The 27,340-nt window shown below is 46.4% G+C and overlaps 1 protein-coding gene across 1 annotated transcript in view; it reads left to right on the top strand.

Annotated features, from left to right (window-relative positions):
* Positions 1-15,836, top strand: part of Srd5a1 (steroid 5 alpha-reductase 1) — a 34,442-nt gene extending 18,606 nt beyond the window's left edge. The window contains exons 4-5 of the mRNA XM_034523689.2: positions 4,827-4,977; positions 14,021-15,836. Coding sequence (XP_034379580.1) covers positions 4,827-4,977; positions 14,021-14,087 — 218 coding nt within the window. The 3' untranslated portion in view covers positions 14,088-15,836. The remainder of the gene's footprint in view (positions 1-4,826; positions 4,978-14,020) is intronic.
* The last annotated feature ends 11,504 nt before the right edge of the window (positions 15,837-27,340 follow it).

The raw sequence follows: 27,340 nt of genomic DNA on the forward strand, positions 1-27,340 counted from the left end.
ACATCTCAATGCCATTTGTCTTTGGGCACCGAAGTGAAGGGGCTGCAGCATCAGTGCCCATTGACTGGAGGCTAGCTGAGTGTCACCTGGTACAGGTGGAGCAGCCTTCATCCCACAGCGAGGATTAGCCACACCCATTGTAGGCAACAGCCCCATCCCCAGAGGCCTCCACAGTCCTTGGGTCAATCTGAGCAGAGATTCGAAGGCTAACATCTTCCGGACAACAGGAGATGCCTTGGGCATGCAGGAAAGGCCAGGCAGGCAGTCTCTTCTACAGATCATCGTTTCTAATCTTTTGAGTGAAGAGGAACACCAGAGACAACAGCAGAACAACCAGCAAGTCTCACCCAGAGGATGTAAAAGATGCAAGTGAAAAGAGAATGAAATGAATCCCAAGAGGCCCTGTTCCACAAAACAGGGGGTACCCCCAAGGTACCCTGAAAACTAAAGTCAAGACAGCATGGGAGGGGAAGCCAAGCCTCACACCTGCTACTCAGAGGGGCTCAGCTCACACCACAGAAAACTGACAGAAAGCTCTCAGCTGCACCCGGACAGTCCTCTGCTCCGTGACTGCTCAGATCCTTGAGGGGACACCCCTCCCCCGCCAGAAGGAAATGCAGGCTTTTGTCCTAGCATTCCGGTGCATGTACTCTGTGGGTGGTTCTGAAGACCCAGGGCACCAGGGATGAGGTTTGACAGCTCTGAGTCTTGAACTCACCCGCTCCCCACACGTTCTGGATTTCAAGAGGCTCTTAGAACGTGACCCTTGGCATGGCCTCATTTTCTCCTGCACCACATCTGTGCTCAGTGACTGAGTCACGACCTGTAGAGTCATTTAGCAGAGCTGACAGTTATGGAGGTGTCACTGGCCAAGGCCAAGTGAGGTTGTTTGATGGGTTGGTGATAGAATGGGGGTGGGGGGGGAGATATGGAGATAGGCTCCCAGCATGTCCGCACATGCAGGTACAGAGACCCATGCAACTTGGACAAAGGGCACGCACTGTGGGCTGTAGGTGACAATGAAAACCCACTGCTTCATTTTGTTCAACTAATATATTTTAAAGAACAGATAAAAGCTCGATTGGCTGGTTAGAAGGCCCTGGGGATCTGCCTGCCTCCATCTCCCAAGATCTGAGATGACAAGCATGTGCTCCTTGTGACCTTTTACCTTGGGGGTGGGGACTGAAATCAAGTCCTTGGGCTTATCAGGCAAGCCACCTGACCCGCTTTTAAGCTTCTTAAAATCAGCGTATATTAATGTCCTAGGCAGTGCACTCATTTGTGACATGTTATACACACTTGTCACTCACTGTCTTGTGCATGCCTAACACTGCCTGTGTATTAAAGGGACGGCGCCCAGCAGAGTGTCTGGGATTTTCAGTCAGCTGTGCACTCACCAGCCCCTGCCCCCACCCCCACGTGTTTCCACCAGAAAGTCACCTCTTCTTACTGAACACCAAAGAGAAAGATCACTTAGGGGCCATTGCAGCCTCAGCTCCAGATTGGGGTGGCATTTGAAGGGAGGCTGCAGAGGCCCCTAGTTCGAGGAATTTTTCTTTCATTTTTTTATTATCATTATCATCATTAGTCATGTGTATATGCAGGGGCAGTCACATGTCACGCAGCACACGTGTAGAGGTCAGAGGACAACTCATGGATTCGGTTCTACCCTGCCAACCTGTGAGCTCTGAGGGTTAAACTTAGATCATAGAGCTTGGCACCAAGCACCCTTAGCTGCCTTTGGCCACATGCCCAGACTCTAGCCCTCCTTTGCATTCTAGTCCCAACCCTCAGGCTCTATCCTCTCCAGTAGACACTACCTATACCCTATGTCCCGTGTCATACCCCTAAGACACTTAGGTTTTCATGGAGGATCTCATGTATCCTGTGCCACTGTGCCCGGCTTATTTCTTTTCCATGGCGGCGAGTGAGAGAGTATCATCCCAAGAAGTGTCTAAAGCAACAAATGATTCTCACAACCCGCTGGACTCTGACCACAGATGCACACAGACAGGAATTCTAAAATCAGAACCTGAGATGGGTGTGCTTACACACACACACACACAGAGACACACACATACACACACACACGCACACACATACATATACATATACTCGTACACACATATGCACACACATACACACACATATACACACATTCTTGCATACACACATATCACACATGCACACACACATACATACACTTGTACACACATATGTGTTGTGGTAATTATTAAATAAAATGGCCACCAGTCAAGCCGACTGTCTAGGCTGTGGCGTCTCTGCCTAGTTCAACCACGTGGTCAGAGACCACATGCGTGCTGCAGCTAGAAACAGCCAGCTGGAAACACCCGCCCTGCCACCCACGAGACACCAGCGTGGGAAATGGCTCTGCCAGTCTTCCACGCTGTCTCTGCAAGGCTAGGCATTGCCCAGACTATCCCGCCAACCACATAGGCTCGGTACAGATGAGACTCTAATGCTTAGATTATCCAAAGGCTTATATATTTAGTAATGATCAATAACAAGATGCCCTTACAATCAGAGGTGTAACCCAATACCCAACCTAGATATACCAACTACCTTTGACTGCTACAGACAAGCGAACATCAGCCTCCATGTCCCCCTCTCTCGTTCTCCATCTCTCTGCTAGCTCCTCCTCTTCTCCTCTTCCTCTCCTTCCTCCTCCTCTTCCTCTCCTTCCTCCTCTCTCTACTCTCCCATCTTAGCTCCTCCTACACATATGTACACACACATACACACACATATACGTACACATGCCTGCACACACACATAATGCTGTTGACGTCCCTCCTTTGTTTACACAGGAGTTCATGAGTCTGGAGGGGGGAAGGGAGTTTACCTAGTGCCAGTAGCAGAGCCAGGCCTGGAACAGGGCTCCGTGTGTTTTGAAGAAGTGAGTCTGTATGTGAGGCTGAGCTTTCTCCTCACTGTTGGCCCTCAGATCCAGATCAGCTCATCACTAAGCCAGCTCCTGATTGGCTATAATTCTGCACTCCCCGTGGCTGAGTGTGTCATCTCTTTAACTATAGACTTGTCAGAGAAGCAGACAGGCGTGGATACAGGGATACTGCCCCTTCCCAAGTTGTGGTTGAAGGAGTCCGACTTGTAGTAAGGCGTCTGTCTCAATGCATGATGGTTAACAAGGGCCTCCTAATTCTGTAAACTTCTCCGTTTTGGTTGAACTGAGACAATTCCCATAACAACAGTAATTTGGTTCCTAGAAGCAAATTGATCTGTGTCTTTAGACCTCATGGTTGCTCTGCCCCGTGAACTTCCCAGTATGCAGTAGTGGCCGACCAACCGAGAAAGTTATTCTTTAGTAACTCACTACTCCTGGGTTATACCTTCCTAGCAGTGGCCAACCACAAGTCAAACAGGGAAGTTCTCAACTCTCTCTCCTGCCCTGTATTACAAACCTCAGTGTGCTCTGGCTGTTAAGGCCCCTCTCTAGGTTTTTCCCCCAAATAAGCCTTAAGTGCTGCACTGTGGTAAGTTTTTCCTGCCTTGTCCTTCTGTCCTTCTTGTGGTGGCACACCTCTGTGTCTTGCTCTCCCATTCCTGTCTTCAACCTCCAGACTCCATTCCCCTGGAGCGCTCTCCGCCTGCCTCTTCCGTTTGAGCTCCTCACAACCCCCCACACACACACACACACACAGCTGACTTGGCTTTGTCTGAGCTTTGAATTTCTTCCCCTTCTCCAGAAGCTTCTTTTCTACTCATCCTCCACATGGACACCTCAAAAACCATGGTGCGTATTAGAGAGCTCCCCCAGACAGAACTCTGGGTCTCCCCACAGCTTGGCAGCAAAGAGGCCTCTGTCCTCTAGCTAAACAGAGCTGTTGGTTGGGGGACACATCTTCCTTTTCTATTAGGAAGAGTCTCACTCCTCCTTGCAGGCATGGCCCAGCAGTCCTCTAACTGTCTAAACACTCTTTTGGCATGTCTCCTCAAAATCTCTCTACTAAAGCTAGCCTGGCTGAGGTGTTTCATGGCTGCTGTTAGCCAGAGGGTAATACGCTTCTCTTGCACATGGAAGACATCCTCACATCTGAGGTTTCCTTCCTTCAGGTCTTCCTCTCTCTCTGCCTCTTAGTTTTACCCCATATAAATCCTCCTTGCTGCCAGTCTCCTAGACCTGACCCCCTTCTTCAGAAAACACCGCCTTTCCTCATATACGCCGCTTTCCAAAATCTGCTTCGAAAATTTACCACAGAAAAGGGCTGTTTCCAAATCCTGCGGACAGAGGACAACAGTTACCTTGGGCTGCTTTCTGTCTTAGCAACGCTTGTTTTTCAACCTGACCCCCAGCTATGATCTAATCCTGCAACTCTTATCTGACCTCTGCCTCCGTCTGCTCTGACACATGGCCACTGCCCGTGTCTCTTCTGAAACCCTCTGTGCCAAACCTTCCCATTACCTTCTTTCTTCACCCACATCACCAGCAGCAGCATTTAACATCTGAGCTGCCATTCCCCTCCTCCCTGGCCAGCCTAACACCTGAGCTGCCTCTCCCCTCCAAGAATTGTCTGGCTCAGAACCAGGGGTGTTCCCGGAAAACTAACCACTCCTCCCCTGTATTCTTTGTGTAGGAGGTAAAATTTTGCAGACTCCCCTTCCCCAATAAAGGCCTCTTCTGTCCTTAAACCCCTTGCCCCATCATTCCACCTTATAAAACCTTTCGGTCAGCATTGTGCCGGGAGCTTTTATTTTCCCACTATGGAATTTATATTCTGCAGATTACTCCCAGAATCCTGCTAGGTGCCATTTATAGTGACATGTCCCTTTTCTCTCCTTTCATCTAGGAGGCCTGTTTGAATACGTATCTGCAGCCAACTATTTTGGGGAGCTTGTGGAGTGGTGTGGCTTTGCGCTGGCCAGCTGGTCCCTCCGAGCCGTCGTGTTTGCGCTGTTCACCCTGTGTGCACTGTTGACCAGAGCAAAGCAGCATCATCAGTGAGTTTGAGCACACTTCTGCACCCTTAGTTCCTTCTTAGAAATAGCAATTTCCAGGCTATGCTTTCAGAATGCTAACATTCACTCAAATTGCTAATCTCACTGCATAAAAGCTGAGAGCCGGGGAGCAGGACCTGCAGTTTTGGGGGTTATCCCCCCTCATGCCGGCAGCTTTGGTGTTCTCACATGAAGAGGGAAGGACAGAAGTCAACCAGAGAGCCAGGAATGGGGTCCTTAGTCACTGTTCTGTTGCTGAGATACCATGACCAAGGTGACACTTACGAATGCAAGTATTTAACTGGGGGCTTGTCTACAGTTTCAGAGATGAGGTCGGTTATCATTGTGGGGAGTGTGACAGCAGGCATGATGCTGAAGACGTAGGTGAGAGCTATATCCTGATCTGTAGGTAGAGAGAAGGGGGAAGGGGAGGAAGGGAGAGAGGGAGGGGGGAGGCGGAGAGAGGAGAGGAGAGGAGAGCCAAGGGGAGAGACCCGGACTTGGCAAGGGCTTTTGACAATAGCTCTCCCTACAAGGCCACATCCCTAATCCTTTGACAGCTCCACTTCCTGGTGACTAAGCATTCAAATATATGAGCCTCTGTGGGAGTGGTTCTCACTCACACCACCACAACCTCCTGAGAAAGGCAGAGGTATAAAGAAACACTGCGAGTACCTGCGAGGACGGTTATAAGAAGGAGTCAGGATATCAAATGCAATGTCCCGGAAGCAGTGAGAACTGGTGCTTGTCTGTGAGATTGCAGGCCCATTGACCTAGCTGTAGAGACAGGAAAAGTATCGGCTTTATCCCTTCAGGATGGGAGAAGCCTAGGCTGGGAGTCTGTTATACGCATTCTGGTTTGGGTATTTTATAGGGCCTTCCTTTTCTCCTAGTGACAGTTCAGAGACCCTACCCCATGCCTTCTTGCTGTTTGACCTTGCAGTGTATTCCAGGAAGCAGCAGTCATCACAGGAAGAATGCATTCTCTTTCCTCTCTGGTTCCTCTGCAGCCCCGATCTCAGATAGGAACACTGACTCCTGTCAGGGAATAGGACAGTGACTGCTACAGCTGCTTCATGCTAACGAGGGGCAGAGTCTACAGGACATGGGTCTTAAAAAGAAGAAAGAACTCTTGGGTGGTCTCTCTGGGACTGCTCCAGGAGGCTTCAGCAAAAATTGGGCAGGCAGTGCATCTTGGGCTCTCTCTTTCTCCCTGCAAGGCCATCATCTGTAGAAGCCAAGGGTTGGAAGGACTAGAGAGAAGAATGTTTGTGGCCACTTTAGTATATCTCAGAGAGTGATGACCCTGGCACGTCAGTAGCTGTCAGAGTGGCTAGGATCACAGTGAGAGGGGCCTCCCAGAAGTGAGAGAGAGAGAGAGAGAGAGAGAGAGAGAGAGAGAGAGAGAGAGAGAGAAAGAAATTTTAACCACCATTTGATTATTAGGTTACAATAACAGTGGGCCAGTTTTTCTTGGCTTCACATAGGCACTGCAATATTGAATTGAACCCAGTGTCCAAAGAATATGATCCCTTTAATCCCTTAGAAAAGTATGCTAATCATTGTAGCCCCCCCCCCCCAGGTGTCCTTTCCTGCTGGGTGTTTAGGACTAGGTGGGGCTAGAGTCAGTGACATTTATCTTTTAGTATCTTATATTGGATTTTATTGCTATGAAGAGACAGCATGACCACAGCAACTCTTGTACAAGAAAACGTTTAATTGGAGCTGGCTTACAGTTTCAGAGGTTCAGTCCATTGTCATCATGGCAGGAAGCATGGCAGCATCCAGGCAGACATGATGCTGGAAGAGCTAAGAGTCCTGCATTTTGATCCGAAGACAGTAGAAGGAAATTGTGTATCACACTGGGCATAGCTGGAGCATAGATCTCAAAGCCCATCCCCCCCAGTGACACACTTCTTCCAACAAAGCCACACCTCCTAAATTAGCCACGCCCTATGGGCCTCTAGGAGCCATTTTCTTTCAAACCACCACAGGCACCTTGCTCTCCGTCACTCTTTCTCCCTCCTTCCACCTCGTAGCTTCCCTGCTGCTGTGCAGTGGCTTGCTGGCTTCCACTGCTAAACATGCTGGTCTCTCTCTCTCTCTCTCTCTCTCTCTCTCTCTCCTCCATACTCTCCCCAGCCCCAAGGCAGCTGCCAAGATGAGAACTTGCAGCTTGCCTGCCTTGTTTACTCTCACACTCTAATAAAAACTGTCTCCCAGCCTCCTTCTGAGACCATTGTTTAACTTTCCCTTGATACGATTGAGAATCCAAAGAAGACGCCCTGATTTCCCCGGCAACACCAAGAATGCCTCGCAATTTTTCACTAGTAGGGACTTCCTGTGGAACACTGAATTATTTAATTCCCATTTCTGTATGCTTCATATTCAGATGCTGAGAGGGAGTTTCTTGGTCCCTGTTTTGTTAAAGAAAACTGTTTCACAATGGACTTGGCCACCTCAGTGTTCGGTCTCCCTGCCCCAATCCGGTTTCAGAAGTATGATTGACTGCTCTTTCGTCCAATCAGGGAGGAGCCACCATTTAGTTCTCCTACTAAATACTGCAGATGTAAAGAACAGCAGTATGCCTGGTGGACAAGACAGCAGGCGCTAGAGGCCACGGTCCCTATGCTCAAGGAGACTGGGGCTAAAGAGCTAAATCTTGGTTCCTTGGCTCCTCTGGTGCACCGATGGGCTAATACGGGCGAGCCTCCCTGCCTCCTCCCTGATGCTGGCTCCGTCTAGCTCTGTGAACATAGGTGAATGGTGCTGGATTGAGTAGAGCAACTGCCCGAGTAGACTCAGCAGATGCGGCTCCTGGCTTATCTCAGAGCTGGTGTGGTTCACTAAGGGAGAAGACTGGGGGGTGGTAGAGCACTGAGCCACGGGTAAGGTGCGGAGACCCCGGTGTTTACTCTGACTTCTCCTGGTGACAGACTAGACTGTAGTGGCTGCTCCCCGATGACAGACTAGGCATCCCTGTTCAGGTGGACTCGGGAATTGAAGTTGGCAAAAGGCAACCCTGACCCGAGGTTTTCCCTATCTCTGCTTCTTCATTTCACTTGAGATGGGAAAACTTCTAAGAATCCTGCAAGGTCACTCACTCCTTGGCTGCCTTCTCAAACACTTGGCCAAGTTAGACGCATGAAAAAAACCCCGAGGCATGGCCCCATGTCCCCTGGGATGCTTCCCTTGCAGGAGATAGTGGGAGAATTTGGATTTGCCTGTATTCACACAGCCTTCTCGTTCATGGAGTCTAAAGACAGCAAAAGGTATTCTAGGCTTGCAAGCAGTCATTGACCCCAAATCTAACCAGAATTTTGGGGTTGGACACTGGTGAAGGTGGGTACATTTGTCCACTTGCTTTTCCTTGATCGAGGATACTTTTTTTGAAAGATTTTTTTTATTTTATGTATATTGTATATGAGTGCTCTATCTCCATGTGCAACTACATTTGAGAAGAAGTCACTGGATCCCATGACAGATGGTTGTGAGCCACCATGTGGTTGCTGGGAATTGAACTCTGGACCTCTGGAAGAGCAGCCAGTGCTCTTAACCGCTGAGCCATCTCTCCAGCCTGATCGAGGCTACTTACTGCAACTCACCCATGACACATACAATTTAAAGACTTGTCAATTCTTGTTCCCAATGAATGAGCCAAAAGATGGAGGGGGTAACCTGGACAAATTCATATTCCCTTACAAGGAGGACAGGTGCTGTGGGCACAACAAGTTGTGCAGGATTCGGTAGAATTCTCTTCCTTGTAAATCACTGGGGTCAGTTTTACTAGGGAACAGGAGCCTTTCGTGTATCTGCCACTCACGCTCATTCAGAACTAAGACCACAGCTATATAGATCACTAAGACCACCTTATATTTTCTATAAGGTTTACTTAGGAATTTATGAACCACACCCTGTAACAGTGTGTACATAGATGGTATTATCTTATTGTGTAATAGTGTTGCACTGCACTGTCTCCCCTGCCAAACAACGGCCATGGTCTGAGCTGTGAAAACGTAACAGACGATCACATGGCTAGGCTGGCTGACTGTCCCTGTGTTCTCATTGGTTTAGATCACAACATGGCTGGATGTCTTTCCAGAATGGAAAGGAAACCTGGAAGCTTAAGCATGTTACCAAGGGAATGAGAAAGTTATATGGCCATGCTAAAATCCTTTTGTGCTAACTCAACAGAAGCAAAAGTCGCCCGAGAGAACCTCAGCTGAGAAAATCCTTCCATAGGCAGGCTTGTAGGGCATTTTCTTAGTGATCAACAAGGGAGGGCCCAGCCCATTGTGGGTCGGACCATCCCTGGGCTGGTGGTCCTGGATTCCATGTGAAAGCAAGCTGAGCAAGCCATGAGGAGCAAGCCAGTAAGCAGCACCCCTCCATGGCCTCTGCATCCTCTCCTGCCTCCAGGTTCCTGCCCCAATTGAGTTCCTGTCCTGACTTTTTTTTTGATGATGAACAGTGACGTGGAAGACAGACCCTTTCCTTACCCTGTTGCTTTGCCCATGGTGTTTCATAACAGCAAGAGTGATGCTGAGACAGTGGGAGGTGCAGAAGGTCAAAGTTCAATACACTGTTGTCAAACTCTATGAATCAATGGAGCTATAGGTCAACTCTTTATAACAATTACAAATGTCAGCTCAAAGAATCAAAATTTAAGTGTTTGGATTTTTTACTTGAGTATTATTTAAGTGTCACAAAATAGCTAAGAGTATCAGACTGGTCTATTGACCTGGTTGTTCAGTAACCATATTTAGAGGTTATGCTAATGTAACCAGAGGGATAAAGGGGGACTCTTTACCTCCCTTACCCTCCAAGGTCAAGTAGGGCCCAGAGGACTATGAGGCATCTCTCAATATCCTGTAACTGTGGGAAATTGCCCACTCTTTTGTTCAGAGAGACTATGGAGACCCCACCCAGTGAGCTCTAACCAGTGTCCAATAAACACTGAGGGAACATTTCCCCCATGCTTCAAGTAAAGCCAAGTAAAAGAAGGCCTCTGACTGACTGATCTTTGTAGAGATGGACAGTTGGTAAGAGGAGAAAGGAGCCAGATGCTCCTCTCAAGCCAGGGATCCAGATCCCTAAGTGCCTGTGATTCTAAAAGGGGTGGCGTGAATAAAAATGGCCCCCATAGATCCACAGGGAGTGGCCCTATCAGGAGGTGTGGCCATGGCAATAACAGACTAAACCTCTGAGTGGTAAGTCAGCCCCAATTAAATGTTTTTCTTTATAAGGGTTGCAGTGATCATGTTGTCTCCCCACAGCAATAAAACTCAAACTAAGACAGTGCCCAGGAAAGTAGGCTTAGGCTTTGACCTGATGTCTAAAAGAAAGAATTGAAGAAGAAAGAAGTCACACTTTTCAACTCAGAAAAGAGGGCAAACCGCACTGAGGGCAGGGTTCTCAGAGAGAAAGTGTGTCATCTCATCAAGAGCCAATTGTTCCTCCTGTCTCTTTACCATGACTTTAAATGAATGTGATTTCCTGAGAGTCCCTTGGCCAGGTGACTAACAGCCGGAACTGGATGAACTTTCAACAAAGGAGTCAATAGTATGACATGTTATACTCACTGGAGTAGATCAAAATGTAAGGTTCCCCACCCAAGGTAGATTCCATCCTTTGACTAGGAGCAAATCACTTTCTTAATGAACCTCGACAGAGCGAGCCCTGATACCTCACAGTGAACTCTAAAGCTATGGTAACATTTCCCCCATAAGAATAAGGAACCTCAAATAAAATCACTTAGGAGACAGGCTCCTTAAGAGGCTGGGGCGGGAGGATTTCTAATTCCAGACCAGCCAAGGTAACATAACAACATCCTGCACTCCACCCCCAGAGTGCAGTTACTTTGTCCTTAGCTTGCAAGGCCCATATTTCTGAACACATTCTGGGCTGGCAGATAGGTAGGTAGGTAGGTAGGTAGATAGATAGATAGATAGATAGATAGATAGATAGATAGATAGATAGATAGCCAGCCAGCCAGACTCAATAAATCCAACAGTCAAACCATCAGATGAGTTACTGAGAAGAAAACACCTGAAACAGACAGTCTTAGCTGTGTATTCATTGCAGAAAAGCAGAACTGGTTTTGCCTGGCAGTGAAATTGTAGAAACATCAGTTTATAAACAGTTGCACAGACAGCCGAACCCTAGGACATTAGCTGTTGTAGCTTGCTAACACATGTACTTTGTTGAGAATAAAACTTAAGCCGGGCAGTGGTGGCGCACACCTGTAATCCCAGCACTTGGGAGGCAGAGGCAGGCGGATTTCTGAGTTCGAGGCCAGCCTGGTCTACATAGTGAGTTCCAGGACAGCCAGGACTACACAGAGAAACCCTGTCTCGAAAAACAACAACAGCAACAACAAAAAAGAGAGAATAAAACTTAAAGAAATTTCAGGGGAGACTGCCTTCTCCAGGAGCCTGAGCAGCCATAATCAGCACAGGTCACGTGGCAGGTCACAGCTCCCCATACCGTGGCAGAGCAGATACAGGTATACTCTTGTTTGTTCATAGTAAATGGTTACATTTGAAGGTCAGCCATAGACAAAATACTGAAATCTGAGAAAGAGATAATTAAACTACAGTACTGCTACCTATTTATCAAGTTTAATGGCCCTTTAAAAACCACCTCAGTGTGTCCTCGGGATACAGTGATGGAATTTTTGGCAATAGGGATTTAGATGAAGGAAGACAACAGAATGTGTTTTGGATGCTGGCTATTCCCACCACCTCTCCAGCCCAAGACTCAGAAACATTCTGTGGAGTCCAGCACTAGTTACTCCAGCCCTCAGGACATAAAGATGACGAGCCTCTGAGGAGAACCTGCTGTGGAGAGGCTGGGAACATAGGTATATTCGGAAGTCATACACACAACAGCTAACTGGAAAACAATTTAAAGACTGATTGGCATAAGCTATACATGATAGAGGTAGACGATTAGCTTTCCCAAGCAGGAGTGTAGGGACATGAGCTCAGTCAGCAGCCAGCGTTAAGACCACTGAAAAATAGGAGCCAGGCCTGTTCTTGGTCACATAGGTGACAGCTTTAGTTCTAGGGATGGGAGACAAAACAATTACAGCTTTAAAAAATCATCTACACGTGTATGCAAACGTGGAAATCTTAAGATTTTGAGGCAGACTTGTGATTTCAGTCATCGAAAGGCTTACTTTAATTGTGCAATCGGCATATCTCATCCCTGTTTATCTAATGATTTTTTTCAATCGATGTGACAACACCTTTAGGCGAATGGTCTTCCACCTCATAGTGGCCAAAGGTGTACAGCATCCCTCAGCGGTGTGCCAGGTCACATGACCAGCGTGCACCCTCATCTTTGCTGACTTGTGCTCTCCTGGTTGTTCGGCCCTTTGTCCTTCTGGGTCCTCTCCAGTAGGCAGCTTCTAGGAGAACCAATCTCCTTGATCCACACTGGGCGCCCTTTCAGGTATCCCCAAAGCATCTTAAGAAGGAGCTGCATGAAGCAGCTGCGCCCCTGGCAGGCCTCTGGGTAATTCAGCATCTGTGAGTGTCCATGCTCACATTGTGAAATGGGTCCCTTGTTTGCAAGGCAGTCATTTATAACCTCTAGAAAAGGCTCACATCACTGGGAGCCTTTCATGCCAAAGAGGTCACAGGGGATGCAGAGGCCCTGGCTAGCTTCTTGTCATTTTTCCTAATGCCTAGGCTGCATATGACAGCAACTGTGGCTGTTGGCCCCATAGGTTATCATTTCTGTGTTTGTGGACTACAGTTGGAGCAACTAAAGACAGAAAGGTGTACATCTCTGCTTCTCTTCCCACTCCTCGTCTCATATTTCTACTTCACTAACAAATAGTCATTTTCCTATCATCTTTACTCTGCTTGACATCTTCCCTGCCCGTGGAAGCTTCTCTTTATGTACCATGTCTAAATCTTATAAAGGAAAAAGTGATTTTCTGCAGATGAGCTTTCACGCCCCTTTGCTCAGTGTGTCCTCCAGCTCCTGGGCTCGGGCTACCCTCCAACCCAGCCTTCGTTCCCATCCTTACTCCACCTATTCGGTTGTCAGCCTTCCCATCGAGCGGCCTACATTGATATAATTATGAAAAGTAATCAGTAAAAATATCATTTGTTTGGCGTGAAGAGCTGAATTTCGGACACTACTAATTGTATTTTCTTGTTGAATGAATTTATAATCCTAGCTAGCCCGTATAAAAGACACACAATCCAGGTCTTTTATTTACAAGCTGTAAGCCTAGATTGGACAGGTTTGGAGCTATACTGACCTATTCCCCAGCTATGAAATCCCATGCTACTTGCTGTTCCTCCTGATCACATGATCATGGTCCATCTCCTCTCATGGTGGCCTCCTCCGCCTCCATCTTCTTTCTCTCTCCGCTCCCTCTGCCTGTGACCCCCTCCCTGGGTCCTCAAGTCCCACCTTTCTCCCTTATAGGCTCTAGTTTTTTATTGACCTGGGGAGCAAGGTTCACATAGCATCACTTGGTGTATGTGGGGATTGCTGGCGCGGCGGGGTGGGGGTGGGGGCAAGCACACCTTGAGAAGCCAGTATTTAACGTTAGAACACAAGCTGCATCAGGACCAACCCACTACAATTTCTTGGTGCACGGCAGCAACTTTCCTTCCAACAAGAAATGTGAATTTACCCAGGCCACTTCTGAGACACACTTCAGATACTTGAAATTGTTCATACATGGACAGAACTACCCTTAAATGTCCCTGTTGTTAAAACAAGCGAACAGAAAGCCTTGGGGCTGTCAGAGATGCTCAGCAGCCTAAGGTGTTTCCCGGCAAGCCTGAGGATCTGAGTTCAGTGCCTGGTACCCGATACACTGGGGAAAGAATCAATCCTCAGAAAGTTGTCTTCTGACCTCCACACACTTGTCACAGTGTGTGCATGCATAGGCACACACGCGCACTTTTAAAATGTAAAACAGGGAACCCTTATATCTTACACAGCCACCTTTGTCGCCGTCTTTGCAAATGCTTAAATGGCAAAATGAATCGGTCTTTAAACCTTTTCTCTCTCATTTTAGGTGGTACCACGAGAAGTTTGAAGATTACCCCAAATCAAGAAAGATACTAATCCCGTTCCTGCTTTAGTGTGCGGTCAATGCTGTTGCCTCCCATGATGAGCTGAGCTGATGCCTTCCTGCTGACTTTGCTCTGAGCACTTACAAATGAATTGTCTTCCTTAATTCTTCTGTAGCCCATAGTTCTCTGGAAGGCCTATAGAGGGGTGGGGGGGAGTTATCCCCTGGTAAAGGACAAAACCAATCATAAACCATCCACCATGTGCAGTGAGGAGCTACACTGCCTGCTAGGTCAAAAGCAGGGAGCACTAGGTCATTACGGCGCCTCTGGCTTCTAGTATCAGTACCCCCTTACAACCCTGCAGATTCCACTCCGGTCAGCAGCAGTCACCAGCCTCCTTCACAGATGTGTGTTCTGCCTGCTCAGTCCTTGCCACTGAGGCCTGAAGGTGTGGCCATGGGGCAGCCTGCCATCCTTTACTGCAGACCCCTTTAACCCCTAGACGCTGGTAAGAGAAGTGTTCCTACAACATGTCCCGTCCCCGAGAGGTGAGACTGCAGAGTGTGTCCATTCACTTACTGACCCCATCTTTGCCCTTCCTTTGGGTAGGAGGACTAGGATTTATTAAGGTCCTTTTAAAAAAACAAATCTCTTCCTTAATATCGTAAAACAAAATGTCAAAAACAGAATTTCTTATTTTGAATGCACCCAAGGACCAGTCACGTAGACGGAAAGCTCAGAGCTAGCCTGGACTGTGTAGGGAGACCCTATTTGACAAATAATATTAATAATAACAACAACAATATAATAATGACAACAACCGGCTAACAATTCAAGGATGTGGCTGCAGTAATAAAAGATGCCGCCCACACAAGCACCAGCTTGGGAGAAAGATGCTCATCCAGGATCCTAACCCCACTGTGGCTCTGGGTGGTCTAAGGACCACTGGTGAAGAGCCAGCCCCACTGGATGGATGAGTACTGCCCTGGAGCAGCATCTGCTGCACTCACCCTTCACCCATCAGAGTTAAAGGAAACAGAACAGATAGGATTGTGTGCTCTGATCCCAGTAAAGATGCTGCAGGAAGACCTGCAGACACACCTGACGGCGTGCACAGTGCCCACCACCCGTCTTTCCTGCACATACCACCTACCGTTCCTGCCCCACCTCCATGTGCCCACTGTCTACCTCCGTGTGCCCACCACCATCTTCCCTGTGCTCTTTTGAGCTGGCCTTCCCAGCAGAGCTCCCTCAGCTCTTTTGCTCTCAGACAGAAACTATTCCCTGTGCCTCCAGTTTGCAGAATGTCTAGGCTTGACCCAGAAAACTTCATGACATAGCTACTTCATTTTAACAGGGAGCAGTGTTTAAAGGGGAAGCCACTGTCAAATCCTCTACCCTCTGCAACTGTTTGAAAACCTAAAGCACTAAATATTGTAGCTCTCCTCTCAAAACCTCAGGGAGGCCTGCCCAGTGTGTTCTGAGAGGTTTGCTGGAAGGAGGTAATCAGCTGAGACCCTGGGGATGTTTGCTGTGAATTTGACCTCCCTTGGAGGGCATGGTGCTAAAGTTGAAACCCAGGACTCCAGGTTGCTAGGCAGATGCCCTGACACTAGGCCACACTACCCATTAGCTCTGTGATGCCTCTTTGTTTATGAAGGACCAAGCTGCCCACAGGCTTGTGGCTGTTCCCCATGCGAAGTGAGAGATTAAGAAGAATCCTGTCCGAACACTATACTTCATTCCCTAAAACTCTTAACTTACTTGTTTGAACCATGATTATGAAAGAAAATCAATAAAACTACAGTTATAAGTCCAGTTGTATTGTTTGTCTTCATGACTGGTTGAGACTATTGATGTGTTTACAAAAAGATAAAGGGGGGGGGGGTGTTCTATGGAGGTGTAGTGAGGTAGGAGGGAAGGGAATGCCTCTGTGGACCCATGCCGAGGCATCCCTTCCCCCTGGGGGACCAGCCGCATGATAGAATAGTATAGAATAGAGTTTATTCAAGGCCTGGGGAGGGGAGTTAAGAGGGTAGTAAAGGCAGAGAAAGAGAGAGAGAGGGAGAGGGAGAGGGAGAGGGAGAGGGAGAGGGAGAGGGAGAGGGAGAGGGAGAGGGAGAGGGAGAGGGAGAGGGAGAGAGAGAGAGAAGTAGAGGCTGGCCATGAGCATGTGGAGAAAGGGGGGGAAGGGAATGAAGAAAGAGGGAAAGGAGTGAGGGGACAGAGGCCCTGGAAGCTCACCTCTTTCTCAATATTGGGTGGTCAAAACCCTTTAATACCCTAGGTGAGGATGCATAGCCATAAGACCCTTTTATGGTTTTAATTACGGTTGTTAGATATTCAAATGAAAATCTGCTCCAATAGGTTTCTAACTGGAATAAAATGAAGCTCTGGCTGTTTCTGGCTTTACCACTTCAGGCTAGGCTGCTAAATTATGTCATGTCATCCGGCTTTTCCAGCTGCCACCGTCACATTTCCAGTGGGGCAGCATTGGAAGCTGTTACGTTGCTGTGGAAGTTGTTACATTGTTGCCATTTGCTGCTTAAGTCAGCAAGAATGTAGAAGAAAACATTGATCCTCTGGATTCCCATGTGATTTGGGCACAAATGGCTTTTGCGTATTCTTTTATTTCCTTGTATAGTCACTGGTGTCTTTTCTACATTAGCCCTTTGGATACTTTCTTTCCCCCTTTTAGCAAATCTTTAACTTCTTGGGCAAGTAAGATGGCTCAGCCAGTAAATGCATTTGCTGCTGAGACTTGGCCGCCTGAGTCCAATACCATATAGAGATGAAAGCAGACGATCCACTCCAAACCATCTACCCCTACAGTAATAAGTAATAAGTCAAGTATGATTTGCTTAATTTGAGATTTTTCAGATCTACTTAATACAGAAAGGAGACAAGAAAGGGTGCTACAGGTGTGGAGAATATGGGTGGTTAGAATACACCGTTGATGCTGTGAATTATTATTTTTTGTTTAAAAAAAATGTGAATATTCAAGTTTTGCCTGCATGTGTATCTGTATACCACATACCATAGAGGACAGAAGGCCATGAGGTCCCTGGGACTGGAGTTAGAGATGTTGTGAGCCACCATGTGGATGCTCCAGAGGAGCAGGCGGTACTCTCAACCACCGAGCCATTCCTCAAACTCCAATATTTATCTGTTTTATTTTAATCTAAACTCCTTTTGAATTTTACCTTGGTTTTGTGACTTTGGGTGGGCATGTTGTTCCACTCATAACTGCCTGGGACTGCACTGTTCTGTACGGGTTTACTTAACTAGCATGATTTTAGGTTTTGGGGCTGTGTATTTCCTACAAATGAGAGCCTCTTTTCTTCATCATAGCAGTGTGCCTGTGGGGCAGGAGACAACTCCAGTTCAGTTGCCAGCACTCTCGTCAGGCTGCTCCTGACCACCTAGAACTCCAGCTGTGGGGGTCCAGTGCTGTATTCCAGCCTCCACAGACAATATCCATGTGCACACACACACACACACACACACACACACACACTTAATATTCATAAACATTTTTACATAATTATGTTAAATACTCTCTGATTTTAGTTTTTATTATCAGAGAATTTTTAGGATACTATACTGAGAAAGATACTTTTTATTTCTCATCAATTTGTTACTTTGAATTGAGACAAGATTGTCCTGTGTATCCCAAGCTGCCCTTAAACTCCATCCTCCTGTCTCAGCCCCTTAAGTGTTGAAATTACAGGCATGTGCCACCATAACCAGCTCATTTCGGTTTTTATATAAAAAGATTTTTTTTTTTGTCTTTTATCACATGTGTAGATATAGATTATTTTCTGCAAATTTTCTTTGTGGACTTTTGTTTTCTTGCTAACCTGAAAGAAGTTTACTTCTTATAATAGTAACAGGGCCACATCTTAAGGTACATCCTGGTTGGTTCTGTTATTATTAATTCGAATATATTTTAATTTTCCTTTATTACTTGATGTATCTCCCATGTCTAACTCTCCTGTATTTTTGATGATAGTCCTGCATCCTACCAGGATGTACTTTGTAAACTCCCAATTGAGTCTGTACCTCCAGTTAACCACTTCATGACTTCTGCTTTGGTAAGAACATTTTATGTTGTTTTCTTGATAGACACACATCTGGTATTAACCAGCCATTTTTATTCTTGCATTTGAAATTTTAGATGGCACTCATTTTAGTTGTCTTTAACAAATAAATAGATTTCACAGACAGTAAATCAGTTCATATTTTTTTTACTAATCACCGCACTGAAATATTAAATGTTTTCTCTTTTTATGTTTTTTTTAAAGATTTCTTTGTATTTTGTGTGTATGAGTGTTTTGTCAAAAATGTATGTCTGTGTACCATGTGTGAGCAGTGCCCAAGGAAGCCAGGAAATGACGTCAGTCCCTAGACTAGGAGTTACAGATGATTGTTAGCTCCCGTGTAAATGCTCTGGAAAAACAGCCAGTGTTCTTAACTGCTGAGCTGTCTCCCCAGCCCTCTTTCTATTATTTTTATAAATTACTTCCCTTGCTATCTATAATTTTGAAAAGCCTTTGAGAGAGAGAGAGAGACAGACAGACAGACAGACAGACAGACAGACACTGGCTTTTCCTTTTTAGAAGTGCCTCAGACTGTCCACGCACAGAGATCAGCGTGGCAGATGCTCTTACCATGCCTTGCTGTGTTAAAACCCTGTAAAGGACTTGGGGAAGAGTGCCTCACCCTTCAGCAGCTACAGAATGAAGCAGCAGGTGAGGCGCCATTCGGATGCATGTGCTCTGTGGATGGGAGGTCCTGGCCTCCAGAGTCCAGCCCAGTAAAGCCATTCTAGATGCTGACATAAGGAATATCATCGTGCCATGTGCATTCCTACCTCTGGCAAAGAAACTCAAAGCCAGAAATCAACTGTATACTTGTAGGGAAAAAAATAAGGCTGGGGATCCCCAGGGTTCCTCCCACCATGCTCTGGGTTCCTCCAATTGGGCCCGGCTGTTCACTAACTAAAAGCCTCTCCCCGGCTCCTCATGGTTCCTCCTGGCAGCGAGTCCCCAACACATGAGGAAGTCCTTGGGTTTCCAAAACTGGTTTATTCACATGGCGGGCGGTGGATGGATCTGGATGCATACCCCCTAAAACCCAAGATCGACCTGAGTTAAAAGGGGGAGGGGAGAAGGGGGAGGGGCTGGGGAGGAATGTTTAATGGGCTCCACCTCTGGCCTTCAGGTACCTCATTAGTATGTAAATCTCTCTAGGGCCTGTTCGCCCCTCCACCTGTGTACGTGACTGAAGGGTGAAGGTGGAATGGAGATTAGACCTCGTGTTAGGCCCGACATATACTAGTTCTCAGGGAGAAACAGGAGAGCAACTAGGCTCGCATCCTAGAAGCAAAACCCCTCAGACTGGTGTGAGGGAAGCTGAGGAAGAAGGATTTGAGTTCAGAGTCATCCAGACCTACATGGTGTGTTCTATACTGGCCTGGACTACAGCATGAGACTCTGTCTGGAAAAAAAAGTGACATATTGGCTTTGGGGGGTCATGTTCCATAAGAGCTAGGTACCTTCTACCTCACTCTGCAGGATGGCCTGGATGAGGGACCCCAAATCACTCCTTCCCTGCTTTGCATTCCTTCTTAAATGAGCTGTGACACAAAGTCACTGTGTGCTTCAGAAAGAGGGGGATTCTGGAAAAATGTCACTTTACAGCTGTGGCTGCAGGACACTGCGCATCAGCCCTGGGTCATCTGTGGGACAGGTACTGGGGGACAGTTGCCATGGTAACAGAATAGACAGTGAGCAGATGCTTCAGATGAGCTGACTAACAAAGACCTTGTGCAAAAAAAAAGATAACCGAACTTCAACGATAATTGAGATTGCTTATGTTCTTTGTGTTTCTCTGAGTCGTGAGCATTCCTGTGTATGGGAGTATGGGTACACACATGCCTCGTTGTACATACAGGGGTCAGGACAATGGCAGGAGCCAGTCCTCACCTTCCTGGCTTGAGACTGGGCCTCTTTGTTTCTTTTTTCAGTTCGGTCCAAAGTTTCTGGTGCCCCAGGTCTGGCCATCCTCAATAAGCCAACTAAAGGCCAAATTAAAAGTGGAAAGCAGAAAAAGTTTCATTTAATGTGGCCACATTGGGATGAGGGACAAAGGTCCAGTTAACTCCCCCTCCCAAGTCCATCTTTGGGTCCTGAGGTAAAACCAAAGTTTAAGGAAGAGCTAGAGTTGTATACATGTAGGCAGTCCTGTCAGGGGCTGGCCCTGCCCTCCACTGACCCATCATTGTCTGGGTTTCACTCATCCTGTAAGGCGCCATTAGACCCTCAAGAACTGTGAGGAGCTGAAGAGGTGACTGTGTTGCTTCCAGAGGACCCAGGTTCAGTTCTCAGCTCAGGCACTGCTCCTAACAGCAGTCTGTAGCTCCCATCCCAGGAGATCCAGCTCCCTCTGCTGGCACCACATGCATGTAGCACACATGGATACGCCTCTCCAAGAGACCTACTATGATAAATAAACGTGTTTGTTTCAGTCTTGTAAAATCCTTTTTCAGAAGACAAGTCCTTCCTCTGGTTGACACCTTTTCCTTCCCCCAGAATGAATTCCTGGGGGAAATTATTTTTCCCTTTGGGGTCGTTCTTTGTTAGAATAGTTGGATAGTCAGATTGACAGATCCAGAATGTCTCTTTAGAATATCTTCATTTCTTGCCTTGCCTAGACTTACACCAGGGACCAGTGCTAAGGCCCTGTAGCTTGGCCTGCTCATGGCTGACCAGCTTCCTGACACACATGTCGGATGCTAACTTCTTACAGCTCGCTGGAACTACCTTCTATTCAGGCCAGTCCTCAGAGTCAGCACAGACCTTAGCCTTCTTCCCTGAAAAACTCACGAGGAGATGCCTATCTCTCCCTACCATGGAGACTGCATCTGCCACCCTCTGCAGGAAGACCACAGCCATTAGGTATCCTGATCAACATTCAAAGCCAGTGTGACAACCTGCATCTGTCTCCTTATAAGGCTCTCCATGGCTAGAGGCACATGTGTCTGCTTGTCCCACAGTAAATGACCACTCATCATGAATACATGTGTCTGCTTGTCCCACAGTGTGAACACCAACTGTAGAGTGAAAAATTATAAAGGCCATCTTATGAAATATGTGTAAATTTTTCGCCTTAGACCTTGGGCAGAAAAGCACCTGCCAGCAGGTTTGGGTCCATCTAATTAGTTACAGAGGAGGGGGGAGTTACAGTACAAAGGCCTGTTAAGAACATCCCAGAAACTGACTGGCCAAGGGAAGAACTACACCCTGCCCCATGGTACGGCCTACTAGTGTTCAAAAAAGGTAAAACAACCAATCCTGTGCACCCGCGCGAAAGTTCGATTTTTCCCTACCCCGCCCATATATAAGCGCTATGCCCCTGAGCCACGAGGTCAGTCCCTCTATCCCCTATGTGAGATATGGGGATATGGGCTGGCCCAGAGCTCTGATTTAATAAACCACCTCATGTGCTTTACAGCAAGACGGTCTCTCGTGTGTCCTTTGGGTGCGTGCTATCCTGTGACTTAAGTGGACCCCTTTCTGGGGAGTCCCGGACCTTTCACCACCATTCATGTGTCTGTCCCACAGTGTGAGTGCTCACCAAGCATGTGTCTTTTTACCCCACAGTGAGTAAACACGCATCATGCACCAAGCACATGTAAGCCGCAGACAGACCCTGGTTGAATGAGATGCCAAGCAAGAGACAAAGAAGCTAAGATAACATCAGCCAGTCTCCATGTTAGGTACAGGGGGATTCTGGAGACACTTGACATCTGGCTGGTCACTCTACCCCTCTGACTCTATCTCTAGGCATCCTCCCCTGTCAGAAGGACTCTTTTGGCATGACACAGCAGAACAGAGAACTGGCACAGGGACCGAGGGCGGCATAGCTACCTCATCTGCAGAAGGTGTCATCAGTGGGCACCTCCTAAGCCCTGGCCAGCCTGGCATAGGATTGATTCTCCTGCTGGCCACATCCACCCAGCACCTTGTTGGAAGCTGTACTCAGAACATCTGCATTCTCAGAGCCTGGGAAAGGACTAGTGTCTCTAAAGACTCAGCTGGATTGAATCTTCCCAACACCCTGGTTCCTACAGTTATGCAACACAATAGTTCAAAAGTCCAAGTAAAGGGTCGTGGCATAGTTAAGTGTTAGGAAAAGTCCCTGACATGCACAGGACAAAGCCCTGGAAAAGAAAGAACTGAGAGGGAAAGAAAACTTACCCAGGTATGGTGGCTCATACCTGTAATCCCACCAAGTGGGGAGATGAGCCAAAAGGGTCTGAGGTTTAAGCTAGCCTGGGCTACCCATTAAGCTCCTGGCCATCCTGTGCTACAGAGTGAAATTCTAAAACAGCACCAGACTGAGCAAAGGCTTCAGTATAATACAGAATAACCAGGGCTAGGTGGGGGAGGGGCAGACATAGACAGACACAACTGGGATAGCGGTGAGTTCACAAGATAAACTCACTCACTGTCCTGGAGACGCTTGGGGCTATTCTGAACAGCCCCAGTGTTCCCCAAGAGTTTATCACACAAGAGTTGTGCACTGAGAACTTTGGTTTCTTTAAAAAAAAAAAAAAGAAAACAGTTATGTTATATGAATATGTTTTTGTTGTTGTTGTTGTTTTGCTTTAATCCCAGGAGTGAGATGCAAGGCTGCTTTAGTTTATCCAAAGCCATTCACTATGATTATCTCGTGACTCAATAGGGGCATGGTCTTTGCCAGCTGCAGAGAGTCTAATTCAGGGGACTCCGGGGAAGGTATGAATGCCAGAGCCCCCAGAGGGGTGGGAGGTACTCCAAGGAAGAAGGAGGCTGCTTCTCTCCCACTGCTGCTCCTGATGGCTGTTGCTGCAGTTTGATGAGAAGTTGGAGATGCCCTGACTACTTCCAAGAATATCGGAATCCAATACTGATAGCCAAGAAACTCAGCACCCCTAGTCAGCAGGACATTGTCTATTATTGGTTGGCAGAGGTCTGTGCCCCCTCTCCTCTCTAACCTTTTTTCTTTCCTCCCTAGTGTTGGGGGTTTGGAAGGGATCAGGGTGGAATAGGGATAGGAAAGATGAGAGATATTGAAGAACCTAATTCACTCTGATGACTGGCCACTGCCTCTCACGGACAGCCCAGACCTCTCATTCTGTCAATGCAAACAAACAAACAGACACCAAACAGATCTTATCCTAGAGAAAATAAGACAGTTTATTCTGGAGCCATTTTGAAAGACTATGGCTCAAGAACACAGATTTAGTTGACCTCAAGTTCCGTGTCCAAAAGTGGAAGAAGCTTTCGTGAACTGTTTTAGTTATACAGAATAAAGAAAATCATAGAAAGGCAAGTTTAAACTTCATTGGTGGTTACTTCAGAGAGGTAGTTACAGCCAAATGGAGGAAGCTGTTCTCTAAGCCTAAGACGCTCTCAATGACCCGATGACACGCTCAAGCTTTTCAATTGTTAGAAGCTAGTAGTCTGCTATGTTAATAGAGTTCAAAGGGTTTTATGTATTAGTCATGGATGTTAGTTCTGACAACATAGGTAGACAAGGAATGACTGTTCAGGGAGTGCAGGAGCTAAAACTAGCCAGACATAATCGGCTTCTGGACCTGCAACATTGTAACCTTGGCACATTATTAGAATCAGCCTCTGAATCTGCAACATTGTAACCTTTGCACACTATTGTAGTTTCAGTCAACCTCTCTCTCAATAATAACTTGTTTCTCTGTTGGCCAAGCATCACATTTTCTGCATGCAGACGTCATATATTATTTATTAAGGCCATTCATATCCTGGAGGCTCATTTTTATTATCTGATGTAGATGAGGCTCAGAGATTTGCCATCTTAGGAGAGAGGAACAGCTGGTACCAGCTTTAATAAAGAAACTCAGGAGGTAGAGAAAGACAGGAGGATCTCTAGGAATCTGAGGCCAGCCTGCTCTACATAGCCGGCTACAGGACAGCCAACCAGGTCTATATTGTGAGACTCTGTCTCAAAAAAAAACAGGAAGGAAGAAAGGGAGGGAGGAAGGAGGAAGGAAGGAAAGACATAAGGAAAAACTGAGTTGTGCTGCGGGTATCAGCCATTGTGACTAGTGTCTCACTGGCTTTATTTTGTCCTCTGTTGCTGACATATAAGATTTCATGTGACAGACAATAGAACTATTATACTTTTATTATATAGATCTAAAATTGAATAGCCAAGAACACAGTTTGTCCTAATGGAGTAAAAGTAACAGATGGAGAAAAAAAAATGTATTTTAAATAACTAATTTACATTTAAAAACCTAGATTGTCCCTGTGTATGCTGGTCCTCCATTTACAGTCTTTGTGCTTCATGGAGTATCTCTGTATCTGTGATGCGATGTACTCTGTCATATCTAAATGGTTAAAATGGGACTCTTGAAGGACTCACCTAGTTTTGTCCTTTTTTTCTATAAGCAAAATACAAATATTGTTTAATGTTTTGATCCCATAAAAAGCATTATAGGACATCATAGACTTAAATTTATCAAGAACCATCAATCAGTACTTAAGATATAAACATCATGAATGTTATTAGAGATTAACCTTTTGTGTAATTTGGGTAAGAATTAAATCTTTGATTATCTCTAACTAGAGTAAATGGAGTTAAAGTATAATTTCAAGACTAGATTTTTTTTGTTTTATCCAAATTATGCTGAACAATAAAAAATATCTATATCTATATATCTAGATAGATAGTAGAAAAACCACTTGAATCCTTTAAACATGAAAACTAGTTTTGCATAGTATAAAGGTTTAAGCAACAATTATAAAAAACACATAAAAACAAAAAGAAAAGACATAAATATCTTCAATTATAAATTTATTAAAACCAAGACTAGCATTATTTTATCACTTGGAATATTAAATGTCATAACCAAGTTTTATAAATCTAATCACAGAAGTATTTTAAAAATATAAAGTGCCAGGTGTGGTGGCACATTCCTTTAATCCCAGCACTTGGGAGGCAAAGGCAGGTGGATCTCTGTGAGTTAGAGGCCTCCCTGGACTACAGGGCACCTTCCAGGACAGCCAGGGCTACTCAGAGAAACCTGTCTCAAAAGCAAACAAAAACAGAGAAACAAAACATGTAAGAGAAATGTTTAATCTCTCTGTGTGCTCTCTTATCAGTGGCGATGAAGGTGGGCATCAGAATTTTTGAACTCCATATGAATGGACTCTCAGATGAGGTGAGAATGTTCCCCTGGTTGAGTTCCCTAGTTCAGCAGTGAGTTAGAAGTACCTGGACACAGTCCCAATTTTTGTCGTAGGAATGCAGTCTTTGATATGATAGCTTTTTTTTTTACTTTTACTTGATGATATCAGCTGGTTTTATCCTTTGAGAAGACTCTGTAACTAATTTAGAATTTTAATTACTATACTTAAAAGTCCTTCTCAACCTAAAGTTGGCTGGTGTGCCAGAAGGCGGTTCATCTCCAAATACTTTTTCCTTTTTGGAAACGTTGTTGCTCCACACCCCCACCCTGACTCCCCTTTCCTCTTTCTGAATAGTCGCCTGTCTAGCCAGCTAGGGACTATGTGTGTGGGGAGTGTCACTTGTTTTCCGTGCTGCCTTTGGAAACCACTTTCTCAGCCTTTACCCTGAGATCATCTCCCCCTGGACATATATGGAATTTCAGAGGACTCATGTCACTGGGTAACCCATCCCTCACATGTATCTCTTCAGGTGAGCCAATACAGTGGGGTTTTCCTATGAGCCCACCACACTTTGTGGGGTGCTCCTCCTGACACCTCCACACTTTGGATAGGAGGGGACAAGTATATTTTGTCTTCAGAATCTTTATCACCAGGTGCTCAGGCTGGGCAAGGTCACAGGAGAGGCAGCAGGAAGGACAAGACTGTGCATTTGAGTGTCAGGAAACAAAGGCCATGGGATAATCAAACATTTCAAAGACAAACGGAAACCAAAGTGCATTCGAGGCTTCAAGAGCAAGCAGAAACCAAAATGCCTTTAGAGATCTGAAAACAAGCAAGCAAGCCAGCAAGCCAGCAAGCCAGCAAGCTGTCTATACAAAATGCTTTCAAACTAGATACTTTAAACCAAACACTTTAAAAGCAGACCAAAAAGGTACCTATGAAATTACCCCAAATTCCATGGTTCAATGTGGAAACAGTTTCATGAAATTTTATAGCTTTACAGAACACAGAGAGAACAATAAATCAAGGTAAAGTTAAGACACATTGGGGGACCCCTCACTGAGTGCTTTCAGCAAGTTCGCTTTTCTATAGCCCCGCAAGCTGAGGACAGGCTTAGCTTTGGAGTTGATGGAAGCTCGTAGTATGCTAAGTTAAAAGGTTTTATCTATTAGTCACTGGATGTTCTGACACATAGTTGGAAAAGGATGGCTGTTTTAGGGGCTTAAGCTAGCCCAAGTTGAGGTAATTAGCCTCTGGACCTTCAGTACTGCAAAATCCCCACAGCTCTGAGATGTGATCAGTCAATCTTTGCAGACACAGCCTCCTTCCAGGAATTTTCATTCACTCATGGGTAGTGTTGTGTTTATAAAAATATAAGCAGAGGAGAAATATGTTTGGTGGATGGAGGTGTGGGGGCCTCCGTGGGCCCATGCGGAGGCACCCCTTCCCCGTGAGGGACCAGCCACAGGATGGTATAGGTATAGTATAGAATAGAGTTTATTCAGGGCGTGGGGAAGGGATTTGAGAGGATAGTAGAGAATGAGAAAGGGAGAGAGAGAGAGAGAGAGAGAGAGAGAGAGAGAGAGAGAGAGAAGGAGGGAGAGGAGGGAGGGAGGGAGAGGGTAAACAGAGAGGGAGGGGGGAAGGAGAGGGAGGGGGGAAGGAGAGGGAGAGAGGGAGAGTAGAGGAGTAGAGGCCAACCATGAGCACATGGAGAGAGAGGAGGGAAGGGAATGGGGAGAGAGTGTGGGAAGGGGTAAGAGGACACAGTGAGAGCAGGAAGGCAAAAGCAAGAGCAAGAGAGAGCTGAAAGGGGCAAGCAGCCCCTTCTATAGTGAGTCAGGCATGCCTGGTGGTTGCCAAGTAACTGTGGGGCAGAGCTTAGACAAAATGCTAACAGGTACCACGCATTCAGGCTCACACTACGTGCTCATCTGAGGCTGAGGCACCACCCCGCTGCCACTCAATTACTGCCTGAATGTGTCCTCAGAGGGACAGGGCATGCAGATAAGCTCTGGTTCCAAATCCCAGCTCTGCCATTTCATGTCTGTGCAGTGTTGGTGGTGATGAGGGCAGGAGCTCTCGTGCTGGTTGTAAACAGTCATT

This window comes from Arvicanthis niloticus, chromosome 19 (assembly GCF_011762505.2).
Source record: "Arvicanthis niloticus isolate mArvNil1 chromosome 19, mArvNil1.pat.X, whole genome shotgun sequence".
Lineage (NCBI taxonomy): Eukaryota > Metazoa > Chordata > Mammalia > Rodentia > Muridae > Arvicanthis > Arvicanthis niloticus.